At 35.5% G+C, this 18,300-nt stretch overlaps 1 protein-coding gene across 1 annotated transcript in view; it reads right to left on the bottom strand.

The window, feature by feature from the left end:
• Positions 1-16,997, bottom strand: part of CCHa1 (neuropeptide CCHamide 1) — a 34,478-nt gene extending 17,481 nt beyond the window's left edge. Inside the window, exons 1-2 of the mRNA XM_028318575.1 lie at positions 16,965-16,997; positions 8,488-8,593 (exon numbers count right to left, since the gene is read on the bottom strand). Of these exons, the coding sequence (XP_028174376.1) occupies positions 8,488-8,578 (91 nt within the window). The 5' untranslated portion in view covers positions 8,579-8,593; positions 16,965-16,997. The remainder of the gene's footprint in view (positions 1-8,487; positions 8,594-16,964) is intronic.
• Positions 16,998-18,300: the final 1,303 nt, after the last annotated feature.

Genomic DNA, 18,300 nt, shown 5'->3' on the forward strand with positions numbered 1-18,300 from the left:
CATTTTACACTATGCTTCTAGTTCCAAACTGAGCAAAGCTTGTACTATGGGTACTAGACAACGGATATAAACATACTTAAATACTAGTTTTTGTAAATACATACTGAAGGATTTCTAATAAAAAGCGAGATCAAAATACGTTTCAGTTTATTCCTCGTAATGGTAAGTGACACACAGAGAATGTCAATTAGGAAAACACAAATTTCTTTTTAAACCATATCATAGACAATGGTAATGCGTTCTAATTACTTCATCCCCCCCTGAACGCATGCCCAGTGCTCAGATGCTCAACAGTCTTCGGATCTGGTAAGTGAGTAAACAAAATAATCCCTGGTCATCGTTTCGGTGACGTGGCCTCAATGTGATACCACTTTGGAGATCCTGCAAACCCTTCATACCCCTAGGAGGACAGTAAGATGTTTTATGCAAATTTGAATAAACCGTTTTGGGGTGAAGCTGTTGCCACAGCCATGTATATTGTGAATAGGTCTCCAGCCAGAGGCTTAGATGGTAGAACGCCTTACGAATTATGGACAGGCAAAAAACCTAACCTATCCCACATCAGAATATTTGGCTCAGAGGTCATGGTTCACGTCCCAAAGGCGAGCAGACAAAAGTGGGATAAAAGGTCCAATAAAGGGATCTTTGTAGGTTATTGTGACAGTACTAAGGGTTATCGTGTCATAGATCCCAAGACGCATCGAGTTATGAAAAGCAGAGATGTTGCATTCTTTGAAAATGGTTTTATGCGTAATGATATGATTACAGTCCAGCTGAAAACTACAAGTACCTACATCAGCTCAAACCACAGCAAGCTTAGAAAGTAAAGTTCAGTCAGAAGAGACTTGTACTCAAGGTTCGGTCATTTCACCTCAGCCAAGGAGAGAGTCTGTGTTGGAAGGTACTGATAATGACGAGCTCAGTTATTTTGTTTACTCACCAACTTACCAGATCCGAAGAGCATCTGAACACTGGGCATGCGTTCAGGGGGGGATGAAGTAATTAGAACGCATTACCATTGTCTATGATATGGTTTAAAAAGAAATTTGTGTTTTCCTAATTGACATTCTCTGTGTGTCACTTACCATTACGAGGAATAAACTGAAACGTATTTTGATCTCGCTTTTATCTGAATATCNGTTGGCCACTGTGACTGTCTTCACGGAAGGCTCATGAATATCATGCATCCACTCCACGTTGTTACACATGTGCATGGAGGCACCAGAATCCATGTACCATTTAGAAGAATTACAACTGGTGGAAGCTGATAAAGCTGCAACAAAATTGGAATTCTCTTCTTTCTGTGTCTTCTTGACCTGACCACTGTACGAGTTTTCCTGAACATTCTTGAATCTCTGAGAGTTGGTATAGAAAGCGTTACTAGTATCAGTTATTATTACTTCTTGTAGTAGCTTGGTTTTTACAAAATCTGCACTAATTTTAGCTCCCGAGTTCTCCAGTCCCATTAACATAGGTTTATACTCGTCGGGTAGCCCAGCTAACATTAGTGTCCCAAGCCATTCTTCATTAACTTCAAAGCCAATATTTCTTAATTTGTTAGCAGCAACCAAGATTCTACTGACATAATCTTCTATACCATCACTTGATTCTAGAGAAGTGTTAATCAATTCCTTCAGCAAGCCAACGCGTCTAGCCAACCCGTTGTCGTCAAAGGCTTTATGTAAACTCTGCCATACCTCTCGTGCTGTTTTGCAGTTTTGTACATGCACGTAGTTCTGTGTACTCAAAAGCAAAATCAGTTTTGACCTGGCTTTTACGTCAAGATCGGGATCGGTTTTTGTTTCTTCGGGATCCACACATTTCCACAAATCTTCATGTTCCAAATATGCTTTTACGGCGAATTTCCAAGTTGAAAAGTTCTCTCGTCCAGTTAGTTTTTCAATATTGAACATATTGGATGCAGACATGATTTTCGTTTTGAAAATTTAGAACTGGGGTTGTCAAACTATTATTGTAAAATGCCGTGACTTGCCGGCGCCCTAACACTTTTGTCGCCTTTCTAGAAATCCTCTAACAGTCACGGTAAACGGTACGCTCTGCTACCATGAAGGATTTCTAATAAAAAGCGAGATCAAAATACGTTTCAGTTTATTCCTCGTAATGGTAAGTGACACACAGAGAATGTCAGTTAGGAAAACACAAATTTCTTTTTAAACCATATCATAGACAATGGTAATGCGTTCTAATTACTTCACTTATTGTATANACTCGTAGTTCAGTGCTCTACCGTATAGGTGAAAATCTTAGACTTTAGATATCTATCTATAAATAAATAAATAAATCTGTTGAGGTGACTGGAAATGGAAGGCACGAAAACCAACGGTAATTCGTGATCTCATTATGGATATTAATTTAAGAGGTTAACACTCAACACTCAAATAATTGTTGCTTACCACCATGTTATTATAAAAATGAAAAAAAAAATGAAAATGAAATATTTTATTATACACAATTGTTTACTTAATTAATAGATACAGTTTAAGGAACTTCAAAAATTTATCAATTCTAACTACATATAAAGAAAAACTCGTTCACATTTTATTAAAGGTACACTTACACATAAAAAATATTTATTACCAACATTTGGTGTATCTGAGAAAGCAAATCATCCTCGAGTCTGTGTCAAGTATTTCTTTTAACTACCATTTTAAACCACGTAAAGAAGGAGGCGGCGCCAAACTGGTTAATAGAGTGATAGTGCCCCCGGGTGGGGGCTCTAACAGCGAAAAGAAAGTCAAATGAAAATGTAGGTACGAAGTTAGAAGTAGATGTTCATTGCGTAACTAAAAATACATGGCAGTTCTTCAAAAAATCTTAAAGCCATTAGGCATAATCTCCGCCTTCGTTACCCTTCTGTACATTGCTTACGCTTTAGTTCTTACCTCCCCCACGCGTCGCCCCGCTCTGGCTAAAACCACTTGTGCCAATTTTCTCGGGGACTCTTTCCACTTTACTTGAGCTTTCGGGGCTGCCACACTTAACGACGTATATTCACTTTCGAGCCAATAAAAATTAACTTCTATATTAAGTATGCTAAAGCTTGTTTTTCATTGCGTGGAAGTTTAGGATAAAATGTTGCATTGTTACAAAATTGTGGGCATTTCAGGGTACGTTTCTAGGCCCAGGCATTTCTTTTGCCACCCTTAACTAATGTCTTTGGGTGTAATGAGGAGATTTTAGTGGCGCCTCTCATTTTAATTTGATTCCTGACGGCTTGTGATTGTTATTTAAGGGATGATTATTGTTATTTAAAAGATGGATGTAACGAGCGAAGTGGTTTTTAGAACACTNAATATGATGATCGTTTTGAAAATTTAGAACTGGGGTTGTCAAACTATTATTAGTCCAGTAGAATTAGCTTTTAAATCGGAAATAATTCCTACAAAAGATTTTATTGCTTTAATGGCTTCATTGGTTGCCCTTTAAGACTCTCCTAGGTTTTCGACTTCGACGGAGTTGTGCTTAAGTGGTGGGGGCCCCCGAAAGGGGCGCTTTTTCGGTTTTCCGATTATATCGCGTAAAGGAATTACCCTATCGAAAAGTAGTCTTCCTGACGGTTAAAGGGCATTTAATCCTGCATTAAGTAAGACCAAATTCATATTTTTTGGACAAACCGTTCTCGTGCAAATGTTCGGCAAAGTAGAAAATATGTGTATAATTAATGACCCTCTCCACGTCCAATAGCTCGTCACCCGTATGCTCCCAAGCCTTGTGAAGGGTCGCCTTAACCAGCGTATCCCTGTCTAGGCTCACGAGTTGGATTCGCTTATCCTTGTTCGTTCCAGCCGTTCCTTAACTGCGGTTGCTGCACCTCTTCCTGGCACTCTCCTGAACGACTCTGTGTTACCTACTGTGGCTGCCCCTCTTCCTTGTACCCTCCTGTACGATTGCATTGCTTAGCCATATGCTTGGTCTAAGGTTCGACGCCACAAAATCAACTTCGTACGCGTGAAAATAGTTTAAATACTATTTTCTGTGCTTGCAACATTTTTCTTTACTGCTTTGTCTCTATTAGTCGTAGAGTGATTATATATATCCTATAGCCTTCTTCAATTTATGAGCTATTCAACACAAAAATAATTATTTCAATCAAACTAGTACTTCTTGAGATTAGCGCGTTCAAACAAACAAACAAAAAACTCTTCAGCGTTTTAATATGAACTTGTTGTTGTTGATTTTTGGCGTCGAACCTTAGACCAGGCATACGGCTAGGCAACGTAGTCGTGCAGGAGGATACAAAGAAGAGGAGCAGCCACTGTAGGTAACACAGAGTTGTTCAGGTGAGTGCCAGGAAGAGGTGCAGCAACCGCAGTTAAGGAACGGCTGGGACGAACAAGGATAGGCGCATCCAGCTCGTAAGCCTTGATAGGGTTACACTGGTTGAGGCGCTCCTTTTCAAGACTTGGAAGCCTGTGGGTAACGAGCCATTGGACGTGGAGAGGGTAATTAATTATACACATATTTTCTACTTTGCCGAACATTTGCACGACAACGGTTTGTTCAAAACATATGAATTTGGTCTTATTTAATGCAGGATTAAATGCCCTTCAACCGTCAGGAAGACCACTTTTCGATAGGGTAAGTCCTTTACGCGGTATAACCGGAAAACCGAAAAAGCGCCCCTTTCCGGGGCCCCCACCACTCAAGCACAACTCCGTCGAAGTCGAAAACCTAGGAGAGTCTTATTGGGCAACCAATGAAGCCGTTAAAGCAAGTAAATCTTTTGTTTGAATTATTTCCGATTTAATCAATTTTTGTGTTTAATTCTACTGGCCTATATTGTAAAATGCCGTGACTTGCCGGCGCCCTAACACTTTTTTCGCCTTTCTAGAAATCCTTTAACAGTCACGGTAAACGGTACGCTCTGCTACCATGAAGGATTTCTAATAAAAAGCGAGATCAAAATACGTTTCAGTTTATTCCTCGTAATGGTAAGTGACACACAGATAATGTCAATTAGGAAAACACAAATTTCTTTTTAAACCATATCATAGACAATGGTAATGCGTTCTAATTACTTCACATACATACTATACATAGTAACACCCAGACCCGACACAGAAATTAAAATTCATCATTTCAATTTTTGCCCGGCCGGGAATCGACCCCGGGACCTCTCGGCATGGTAGTCCGTTCCGAAACCTCTATACCGAACAGCCGACAAGCTTGTAAAATGCAGTCAACAGCACATAAACTAGTCGTTTTATTGAAAAATAGTATATTTCATCAACACAGATATTACAATCTTTAGTTAGTATGTTGTCGTGCGTACGAGGTGTAAACTCGGTAATTTATTTCATGTGACATAAAACAAAATTGAATCGGTATGAAAATGGGCCTTATTTCACGATGTACTCGTACGTCCAATTATTTTTATCAACATGTCTATCAAATGATTTACTAAACTTGATACTAATATAATTGCCAGTCTCCTTGTTGGAATATAAATACTAACTACTCAGATTTAATAGAGTTAAATTAAACAAGTAAAGGTATTATCGTTATGGTGGTTAATATTAACAAAAAATAAATTCTCTTGCTTTTGATTGATTTGATTTTATTGGTGTTTGAGTGTGTATTGAAATATATGGTCGTTAAAAACTTAAAACGCTAACAATATTTTGAGACATTGGCACTGCCAATAGGTATATTTATGAACCCGACTGTATCCACGTAATAATATTATTATCTTACTTTAATTTAGTTGTTACGTCACAATATAAAGTACTTTAGTGTTGATACCGGCCTGTAGGTGACCAGAAACGTAAGTGGTTCCGAACAAAATCTGGTTTTATTCCACAATTGCTTATTGTACCTCAGCCAACAGAGCAAAGGTTATTAATTCATAGTATACCTTTGTACTTATTTAATAAGGCCCCAATTATATTTATTGGTGAATTGCAAGGGCCCTTCACAATTCAATGTGAACAATTCCCAATGATTGTATTGTCTTCATGTTTATTAAGCCTATCAATTAAATTACTAATTGAAGTATCCATCTATTGTGAACATCTTCAAAATTAGATGAAGAAAATTAACCGCAGTTATATTTTTTTATAATTTTAGTTCCTGAAAATACTGTAGGCTTAATTTCTGCAACTTACAGAGGCGAGTGAGCTTTACTTGTGTGTGTACGTGTACATGGACATAACGATAGTGTAATGTCTGTCAAAACTTGAACAACTAACAGTAGCGAGCCACTCATGTAAAGCTCTCGCGCCTTCGTGAATTGCAACAACTAATAAAATTAAATATAGGTAGATTAAGTCAGCTTAAAACTTTTTTCATTAATTCCCACTTGACATGGTTTACAAGTTACAAGTTACTAATAGTTTTAAGTTGCAATTACTAATTAAGTATTCTTCGCTAATTTGACGATACTTAGTATTTTAAAGAGCACTCTAGTTTGAATCTAACTACAAGTGGATTAAATTCTTGGTCTAAAAACAAATTAAAGTTCAACTAATCAGTGTTGTTTTTTGAACCTTTAAATTGAAACGAATGATACCAAATAAGAAATAGTAGTTCACTAGTAAATCGTTATTTTAAAATTACATTAAAAATTGTATTATTTTAACTAGTCAAAAATAAAAAAATGTCAATCATACACTTCAGTGGACTGTACCTTTTTAAAATAAATGTCGTAGTGTAATTTTTTTTCTAGTAGATAAGTACTAATTTTTGTATTTGCATGTCTATAGTCTATGACTAAATAGGTCTCAAGTAACAATTTGTAGATATCAAGCAAGAACTATCTTGTAACTACTTATTTGCGGTGAATAATGATTGATTTGATTTGATTCGTAGTTTTACTAATGGTGTCGGACTTTGTGAGGTTACATGATTGCATGCATGCATAAATGACAAACTACACTGGGTTTGATGCACTATCGTTCGTACCTTCTCTTTTATAAAAACGTGGCACACCTCCTAGGGGAAATTTGGTTATTTTCGTCACGTAACTAAAGCTAAGTTGACATAATAAAAACGTCACCGAAACAAAATCTAGTTACAAACTATTGTCACCAATGGACTCGTGATCCAAAGTTGTGACAGTTACAGAATTGGGCAAACGTGATAACCGTAGCTGAAATGTTTGATTTTATTTATTGTTAATCTTGATTATATTAAGTACTATTTCGTTTTCTTGTTTTGCAGAGTGAGTTTTATGCCCGTATTCACAAACGATGCTAGCTTAAGTGAAGCAGCAAATCGAGCGCACAGCGTTGAATAGAGCTCTGTGATTGGTTCGTGTGTCACCCTGTGCGACCTCATAGTAATGTTTGTGAATACGGGCGTTAAGTAGTTGTGTAGTAATCAACTAAACTGGGAACAATTAACGCAATTTTTTTGTTTCCTCCACTTAGGAATAGAAAACAGGACTTGCAGAGTTCAGAATCGTTACAAATAGGATTTTAGGTTTCTTAAGTTTTAATGAAATAAGTAAAACTTAAGTTTCAACCACTCCAACGCGTGCAGTTCGCCATCGCCGGCGCGATCTTAAGGTTCGGCCAAACCAACGCGATCACACGCGATCAGCCGGCGTGCAGCGATGGCGACCAGACTTAAATGCATTGATCGCCATGGCTGCACACCGGTTGATTGCGTGTGATCGCGTTGGTTTGGGCCAACCTTTAGGCCAATGACAGGTCGCGCTTATGATCGCGCCAGCGATGGCGATCTGCACGCGTTGGTGTGGTTGAAGTATTAGGATAGGAAAATTGTATCCATCGCAATTTTTATAGTGTCTATTAAAAGGCGTTTAACACTTTGTTAAGTCTGTTTACCCCACGCAAGGTCATTTGGTCGCTGTTATGAGTTATACCATACAAGCATACTTCAGAGTAGGTAGGTATAAACCTATCAACAAGTTAAATACCCCTCCCATTAATATTGTGGAAATGAAAAATGATGATTAGCATTTTCGCCAAAAATTTGCTAAAAATAAAGGACAGGTCACACCTTACACAATTTAATCAGGTAAAAGTGCCTATTCTAAAGGGGTAGATATTTTTTCGTTGACTTGGAGGCTTATCCCTGTTGTTTGTATCAACAAAACAAGATTTCTTGCTTTGTAATCCTAGCAGATGTGTTCAAGGAACAAAAAATGTGTTTCTCCCAACCCAAACTTATGTTTCTTTATAAAAAATGTTTTTAGTAGGGAAAAGTGGTTTAGTGTAGATGTACACTAGGCAAAACGTCACAGCGATAGCTTGGCGACTTAAACGCGACGACAGTCTACGGCCGACAATTTCATACACTTTTGTTCCAAGCTTCGCACACTTGGCACCAAGCTGTCGCTGTCATGTGTCGCCTAGTGTGCGCCTACACTTGGCGTAGCAGCCTCTCATTCATCGCGTCTAGTCGCCCAACTGTCACTGTCACGTGTCGCCTAGTGTGCGCCTACACTTAGTTTCCCGTGTGATTTTTTTTCAGTAGAGTAGTTTAGTGTGAACGAGGCCTTACCTGTAGCGCTCTCGACCAGACAGACGATCAGCATCAGGGCCAGGAGTGTGGTGGCTGCGGAACTTCTCTTGGATACCCACGACTTGTCCATGTTGCTGTTTTGATCCTGAAAAAATTACAATCTATTTATTATTTTCTTGATAAATTGCTTTTTATAAGGCAACAGTAACCCGATGTTGGTGCTGCGCCCTTAGTGCGCTAAATATTTTCAACTGCAACGCGACTGGACGACGAACGAAAATCAGCTGTTAGCACAATTCGTACATCGGTACGTTTTGATGAGTTTAAAACCCTTTGATATGTTTTTTTTAGTAAAAATTATATTCTTTTAACCTATTGGCGGATATCATTTACGCCTATCTATTGTATTTTACGACGCGTAAAGCTAATCTGTCTTACTTCACTAGACTGGGGACCGCATTATCCGGCGTTGGTGGTCAAATTGACAAATGACGATTGATGGCTGCTTATCGTCCACTCCGTTTGGCAGTCACCTTTATTCTAGTACGTTGTTACGTCAATCTCTACACTATGGTAACTTAAGTGTTGGTAATAGAGTTGATTGTGCAATGAAAATCTATAGTCTGATATGCAGCTAACTGTTCGTTGTCTTTAAAATCTGATTTCCTACTAATATTTCAAAGTGAAATTTCGTGAGCGTGGATGTTATTTACCCTTTCACGCACTTTCACCTTAATTTCGAACTCCTCCTATGTTCTTCTGATTAATTTCATTGCGGGTCCAATGACAGTTTAACTTTCCCCCGGGACAAACTTGACCTTCATTGGTTGGGTTTTTATGGCAGTCAAGCTGTAGATCCTGGGTACACAGAAGTTGCAGCGGTGGGAACGAGAGGTGGGAATAGTCCCGTACCCTTTCACGCAAATACTATTGAAGGGATTTCAAGACAATTTTCAGTATGATTGTACATATTATTATATTGTTAGTATTATTGTATTATACATCAGAATAACATAATAGATTCTATAGTAAGTAATTGGATAAATAACAGCGATAGATAAGTACCTATTAAGAAAATAGGCCTTTCTTTGACAAACTGAATTTCACACGGGCAAAGCCCTAAGCTAAAGCTAGTGAGTAATAATTAGATTATTCTCAAGTTATACTCGGAATTATACTAGCTTTATAATTAATACAATGTTCACAGGTTACTAAAATAAACTATAGCAGATAGTAATAATAGAAACAGAATCTTGATTAGGTTGTTTATGCAAAATAACATCCGTTACAAACTCACGATGTTTATTATTTCCATTTGCATTAATAATTAATAAGACGTATCCCAGGTATTATTTATTTATTTGCACGAATGTAAATATTGTTGGAAATGTTAAGTTTGTGAAATATAATTGATGATTTTTTAAGATTTGGAACAGCTTTTCATTTAATTTTAATGTTGTTTATTATTGTTTTGATGATTCTGCAAATATATTATCGGATCCATAGCGGTTATTCTACAAAAATGTTTTTAATTACCTACTTCACTCATTTTGTACCTATTTTTGTACATGTATTTTCTCGGTTTTAGAGTGGAGTCATTTTAGTAAGAGAGCAGTTTTTGTATTGGTTTCCAGTCCAAACGACTTGTCAGAAAAGAAATGATTCTTGAAGGCACATCAAGGTCGTTAAAAATAGTCTTCCATGTTAATAGGCACAGACACAACTAGAAACTAGCTCTACAAATAGCTAGCCAGTTGTGGCGTCTTGGTAATTAGTTCAAATCTGAACAAACTTCAGTATTTCTCGACTCCCCTGCGGCGAACTTTTGCAATAATATTATTGTAATGCGAACTGCTTGGTCAAGTAAACTACTTCCGGTTTAATCCAGATTATGGGGACTGACTCATGGAATTATACCAGAGGAAAAGATCCGTGGGATGTTTGTAAAACTCTTTCTTTTTTAAAGAAAGAAAAAATACATATTTATTTGATGCAAGGACATCCTTACAGCATAAAGCAGGTATTTGACTGCATTTACACATGATGTTAAATATAATGCATTTGCCCTGTAAGTGTCTTGAATTAAAAGACTAATCAACATCAAAAATACTCAAATTAGTGAAAATCAAGAATAATTATTATATTATTATTAACAGCTCTTTACTAAAAAAAAAGCGTATCATTGAAGCAAAATTAATGTGTAATCAAAAGGTGGTAACAGACAAATAGTTAAAAAAATATTGAATTTCTAATCACTAAGGCCCGGTTTTTTGATTCGTAGTTAAAATAACCAATAGTCAAATTTGACAGATGTCAAATGACAAGTGGTTAAATATCAGAAAAAAATGTTTTTCGAACAATGGTTACCTTGACTTTTAGTACATTTTTTAACTATTAGTTAAAATTTTGTTAATATTTAACCATTAGTAATAAAATTTAACAATTTGTTATTTTAACTATGAATCAAAAAACTGGGCCTAATTTATTTTATTGTTACTAAAGTTTAGATAAAATAGAACCTTAACGTTGAATGTTGTTTCTGTATAGAGACTTCCTTAATCGCTGTCCGTAATGACAGAGCTTTAAATCTGTCTAATTGAAGATCAAGGTCGAAGCTGATTGACTGTCCTGTAATCTGGACAATTAAATCACTAATTAATGCAGTTTAGTTGCCAGAACTGATCTATTAATACGTAATAACAAAGTTCCTTGAGACGATTAAGCAAAGAATGCAAATTCAATTTTCATCATCATCATTTCAGCCACGTCCGCTGCTGAACATAGGCCTCCCACAATGATAACCTTAATTCAATTTTAATACCTATCTTAATAAGGAAAAATACATTTCAGGCTTTTGGAAATATAATTGTGTTGCGTATTTTTTATTTAATTTTTGACGTTTTTTACAGTCAAAGCAAGATGGTGCAATCTTGCTTTGACTGTAAAAAACGTCAAACATCTGTCTAACTCCATAAAAAAATCACCGGTTATTGTTAAAGTTACGGTCAAAGTTTGTTGGTGCAACTCAGCCTAAGTCTTCAGCCAATGGCAGCTTCCTCTAAGAAATGTCATTTACGCAGCATTCGAGCAGCGGAGTCTTAAATTGGCACCGTGTAAGTTTTTACTTCATGTAAGTTATTTTGGACATTATATTTCCCAGAATTAAACCCTAAACTAGCCGAACACTAAGGAACACTAAGTAACACGTAACTATCACCCGTCACGCTAAAAGCTCGCATACTTTCAGCCGCGCATTTTTGCTCTTGCTCTCAAGTACTAGTTCGTTCCCTTTGTGTTCACGCAGGTTGCGAGTAACTCCATTCACATCACAGGGTGCTGTCGCAGCGCACGACATGCCGACGCATTGTGGGGATAAATGCTTCTCTTGGGCTTGGGGCAAGTTGGAAGATGAAAGCGCTCCTGCACATGACGCCGCCGCCGCGCCTTTGCATTGTTTATACGCGCCGCGTGAAGACCGCTGCCGCGCCGACGCCGCGCCGCTGGCGAAATTATGCTTTGACGGCGCGGTGGCGGCGCGGCGGCGGTTTTACTCGGCGCGTATGAACAGTGTAGGGGCGCGGCGACGGCGCGGCGGCGGCGCAGTGGTGGCGTCGTGTGCAGGAGCGCTAAGGATTCAGCCGGGAATAGATTAACGCTCGTTTCCCATATTCAATCCTTGTCTAAATCCGGATTTCACCTGTCATTTTATGTGCATTTTTGCTCTTGCTCTCAAGAACTATGTAGTTTACACTTTCAAGGCTTGGGATAAGTTAATCTAAGGGTTCAGCCGGGATAGGTTATATCGATTAGACGACAAATGCACGAGCTTATCGTCTAATATCGATAAAATGAATCAATAAGATTTTATCGTGCGTATTAGGCCTGCATAATTCTTACCTTCCCACTGTATAATGGCATATTCTTTAGTTGTTTGTGTACTGGTCTACATATCAGGCTGCTAGTAATATTTTTAAATACTAACTAATGGACCTACGTAGTCGTATGTAGTCTAAATAAATAAGTAGCGATTTGTATTGATTTTGTCATTGATGTTGGAGACCAGTAACAATCTATGTCAGTGTTAAGAAGGAACTCTTTCTAAAAAAAACTTAGCCACTAAATTATGTCTCTTTAAGCATTTTAAAATAAACTGATCAGACACTAAGTTACTTAATTGATTTTGTTTTTCCTACTAACTATCCGATAAACTTTCTTTCCTCGCCCCCGCTCATACCTCATACCTCTTTAGAACATTGTAGCGATTATAATCTTTTATTCATTTTTCTGTCAAGATGCACCCGATTAAAACTGCACAAACGAAGAAACTTCCATGGGAAGTTGGTATTTATTGTGATAAGCTTTTAACTTGGACATTTTGAAGTACACTTAAGCATGCGTAGGTAGTTTAAAAAATCCGTTTTCATTGCCTACTTAGTTCTTTTTCTTTATGTGACGTTGAAATTTTATTTATTGACTAGTTAGTAGTATGTAGTAAGTTTTCTATAAGGCATGTACAGTCGCGGAATGAAAAGGTTGTCACCTTAGTGTCGGTTTTCGCTTCCACCAAAGAGTCAAACCTGCCAACATAACAGTGCAAGAAACAGTGCTGCTAACATTTAAATAAATATGACGTTTGCTGACGAATAAGGTTTTGCTTGTTTATTTTTCTATCCCATCAGTGGGTCTAGACAAAGTGCAAATTATAATCGCAAACCAGTCGAAAAGTGGTCGAAAAGCCCCTTTTTGTATGGAGTTTTGACGGATTCGATTTTCGATTCGATCAAAAAGTGCGTTTTGTCTAGGGGGGCAGTGCAATGCAATGATGACATTGACCATTTGACAATAGTTTTTTTATTTAATAGACATAATAATGGCAGGTTGAACCAACAAGAAGGTTTTAGTTTATCAATCATAATAATCTTCTTGACAAGATAAATCGTCAAACAACTTCGATCTGAATAATTTTGAACTTTACTAAGCAATAGTTAAAGATTATATTCTCTTACTCGAGATTATTCTGTAACATAGTTTCAAAAGGTAATATGTGCTCGCGATTCGTTGAAGGAATCAATTTGAAAACTGACGAACCTTTTCATTCCGTGACTGTACATAACATTTAAGATTTATTTTGAACGAATGCTATGGCACCAATTACAACAGCTAAAACGTATGATTCTCCAGTTTTTTATGTGAAATTATCTTTCCTAATTAGGAATATAATGATGCAAGAAAAAACTAAATACAATACCTAACTATTTTAGCTTAATAAAAGTATTAATGTTTTTATAAACGAATAGTACAAAATATCTTACTTCTGTCTAAAATAAGATTTGGTCTTGTCGTACTTACGACAATATAATATTGACATGGGTCATCCAATCCATTACTTGAATGAGCACTTACTAATTGCTTACTAAAGTAAGAAAACAAATATTATTTAAGGTATGACCAATTTTAGTGTATTATTTTAGAACTATTAACTTGTTTGTTATAATATAATTTCAATTTGAAAATTACAAGCCGGTATTACAAGTTGGGCAGAATATTTGGAAAATGCCTAAATATTTCAATAGGATCACTTAATAGAGGTAAATTTAACATAGGGATGTAAGTAGATTATGTACTTCAAAAGGTCCCTAAGTAGAGATGGTAGTCTTGTGGGATTTTAAGCAATTTTACATACCTACGCAAGTTTTTAATTGTTAAGGTTAGTTATTACATACATTGACGCGTTATTTAAAGTAATATCAAACATAATATCAATTTAATACATCCTGGTTTTAAATATAGAGACACGTTTAGAGTGAAATGGCGGCAGTTGGAGGAGATCTTTGTCAAATAAGTTACATAAAGACGGACGGCATTCATAAAGGTATATTTATTATAATTGCCAGCTTAAATATATTGTAATAAAATTCATGTTTGGGTGTTGTAATACAAAACCGATCACTTGATACGCCAGAATTACAAGAGTAACATTTTAACGCACGTAATTCACAAACGATGCTTACTTGAGTGAAGCAGTAATTGTGTGCTGGTTCGTGTGTCACCCTATGCGTCCACGCGCACTGTGAGACCTCATAGTGATGTTTGTGAATACGGGCGTTAGTTACAAACTTTAACTTTAACTACACAATTTGCATATTATTAAAACTATGATTTCTTTGCCAAAAATGCTTGTAAAAAATTGGTATATTTCGTCGTAGACCTTTAGTGTAAGAACACGAGTATAGGTCCTAAAATAATATTTTCGTATTATATTTAAAGGGTTAGGTGGTGGATTGATGTTCCATTTAAAGGTTTGTACAAAATGTATTTTGGATAGAGATATGTTGCACAAGTAAATATTGCCCTATTTTAATATTGAAGGTCACGCAATATTCATTTAAGGATTGGTAAGGTGAAGTTCTTTTGTTTTAAAAGAACTTCACAAATTAGGAAAAAAATATTTTTAATTTCTATAGAGCGCCAGTACCACGGCGTGTATTTCAAAGGAGTACCGACGACGATTGTCAAAAATAAATAAAACTTTTTTTGCTAACAGTTGACTGTCAAAGAATGGTTCTAAAGCTGAGTTGCACCACCTAAATATGACCGTAACTATTACGATACCCGGTGTACTTTGTGTGGAGTTGACAGATTTTTTACGTTTGTTAAAAGTAAGATGGTGCAACCCAGCCTAAGGATCAAATCCACTAGTTAAATACTTACGTATTTTGACATAAAGTATGTTTACAAATTCGTAAATTAAAACTTGTTCGTTTACTTCAATTTCATCAGTTAAGTTGCATAATATCATAATTAGTCGGCCGTTTGGTGTAGTGGTTCAGAACGGACTACTATGCCGAGAGGTCCCGGGTTCGATTCCCGGTCGGGCAGAAATTGAAATGATGAATTTTAATTTCTGTGACGGGTCTGGGTGTAAATATGTATAATATGCATGTATTTAATAATAAAAAAAAGTATTTAAGTAGTATATCCGTTAAACTAGCACCCATAACACAAGCATTGAGTTGCTTACTTTGGGGCTAGCTGGCGCTGTGTGAAATTGTCCAAAGATTTATTATTATTATTCATAATATTTATTATTATTATAATTAATGTGGTTGCCTTTTTTTCTCGACAAAGAGAAAATGGCTGGGTGACTGTTAAAAAGTTTTAACACCATTTTAATTGATTGAGCTATTATTTTGAAAGCTCCGTCATTCTTCGCTTATGTTTCATATGTTAGGCCAAAGTTAATATTTGTTATCGTATCTTAAAAGTTCGTTCCCATATCGATATTAACAAGTAACCAATCAATCAAACAACTTTTGACGCAAGCACTCGCTTTTGTCTTAAAATTAAGGATAAAAGTTATCGTACCTTTTTTTAGCTCAAACTTATTCGTTATATTTTCAAGTATTTTATCTTTATGCTCAACTGCTCAATTTGTCAATTAAATATAAAATTTAGGATAAAAAGTTATGAAGTTTCCTTATTTATCTTAGTAAAAACTTCCTTGTATCAACTCCTAGCAGTTTCTTCTTTAGCACAAACTTATTTGTATCAATACCTTCAAGCTTATAACTTTGTGTCGATAAATGAACTTTATTTAAAACACTTCTTAGACTTACAAAGTATTTCGGTTGTAAGTAATATTCTAATGAATAAAATAAATACTATAACTTTTTATTAAATAATTTGGTTCTACTTATATGAGTATCACTATAAGACCAAATATTAACTAGTCTTATTTTGTTACAAATTAATGTATAAAGTTGGATAATTTAAATCCAATCTCAAACCATTCAGATGAAAATGATGATGGTTAGTAAAATGCATTTGTTACGAAGTTTTTAAAGTAAAAAAACCATAAGAACTTCAGAACTTCTTTTCAAACAGGCGCAACTTTATAGGAAGTAAATTTAATTAGGTAACATTAGCATATCGGCGGGTTTAATTATAATTTATCTCATAATTAACCGATGTTGGAATTGAAATTTTTAATTTAGGAAAATCCTGAATTTATTTTAATATTACCTAAGTAAAAGCTTGCGAATACACCGTGAATAATCGTGAGATGTTTTTATTTTTATGATTTAAAACGCAGTCTGCGTTGCTTTCAATGCAAATAAATAAATATTCATTTAACATTATTTTGTGAATATTGCTTTGGTTATTTTGAGTTAGTTATCACATTGCTATCTTCATGTTCGCAAGAAGATTAATCTAAGATACAATGCAACTAAGCTTTTTCCAGTCGTAAAATGGGCTTAACTACATTTTTGGACTTATACATTGTAATACAGAAACTATTTATTAATAAATTAAAGTGTTTAAATTTGCATATAAAATACTTAATAAAATCATTTACTTCAACAAATTAATGTTTATATTTAATTACGTCACAAAATTAATTAAACTTTAAAAAAATTCCGAAAACCTTTTTTCACTCAACTATTTTAACAGTAGAACATCCTAGCCAAACACAATTTAAAATTTCAAATTTCGAAAATAAGAAAAAAGTAACTCACGATGTGCGTTCCTCTATCCAGCCAGCACGCGCAATTCTACACAGGTGTCTACTCTCGCGGGCGGCCCGTCCTTCCTTTTATACTCTGTGGAAACCGCGCTAGGGTTAACGTAATATGGGATTTTTACCAAATGATTATTAATTTTTTAGGGTTAATAAAGCGCGGGAATATTACGACTCCATTTGTCATGGACAAGTTCATTTTGAGTGACATTAAGCTTACAGGAAGCAAAGGTCATAGTTAATGCTTTCATATTATTTTCATGAATAATATGCGGTATTTTTTTCTGCTTGTAAGATATTACTTAATGCTAATAATTAAATTTAATTTTCACTTTTATTAAACGACGATGAAAATTAAAATACCTAGTAACCTATGCTTAAAAAGTTTTATTTTGTTAAAAACTAGCGTGAGCTCTTCTTTTTTATGGTTCTATAGTCCTGAAAAGGAACCCTTTTTAATAACTTCAGATCTGAACATGAAACTAAGGTGACGGATGAAAAAAACAATACCTATGTTACATTAATTTCGTAGGTTAGGTAGGTTTCCTATTCTAAAACCTTTACATGGCGAATGAATTTTTTTTAGTTTTTTATCTGAATAATGTTCATTTTTCAATTCCAGTGCCATAATGGAAAGTTTTAGAAGTTTTTATAATACGTAATTTTTTTATTACCAGTACCTCTAGTATGAAAAACTTTCGAGTTCGTTTCGTTGCGTATTCAAAGTGTCATCGAAAAATTTTGTATGAAAAATTAAACAGCGCCCCCTATATTATAGCCGCCCTAGGGGGCGCTGTTTAATTTTTCATACAAAATTTTTCGATGACACTTTGAATACGCAACGAAACGAACTCGAAAGTTTTTCGTACTAGAGGTACAGAAGTCGAAACACGCTCTCGATAGCGCGCAGCGCAGCTCCCTGTGGTCTTTGGCTGAGGTGTCTGCATTTATAAAACTGTTAATTCTCCCGCTCGTTTCTGAAAAGGAAAAATTTTCAGTAAATAAAATGTTAATTTTACACATCAACCTGTTGGAAAAAGAAAAAAATCTGCTATGAATGGTGGTTAAACACATAGTCCTTAAAATTAAGTTAAGTAAAATTAATTATGCCTTTACTAGGTGGAATTCAGTCTGGAAATAAAAAAGGTGCTTTTTTATAAAAGTAAGTATGAAGTAACTTTAGGTTTTACCAATGGAATAAAACATATTTTTTTAAATAACTTAAAAATGTCGAACTGCCTAAAATATAGATCGAGGGAAGTTTAACGCCAGAAAAAATAATAACTAAGCATTAAATTAGCGTAGAATGAGCATGTACGAATAGGTATATCGTT

The sequence above is a fragment of the Ostrinia furnacalis genome, unplaced genomic scaffold, assembly GCF_004193835.3.
Source record: "Ostrinia furnacalis isolate ACB-3 unplaced genomic scaffold, ASM419383v2 OfSCF6932, whole genome shotgun sequence".
Classification (NCBI taxonomy): domain Eukaryota; kingdom Metazoa; phylum Arthropoda; class Insecta; order Lepidoptera; family Crambidae; genus Ostrinia; species Ostrinia furnacalis.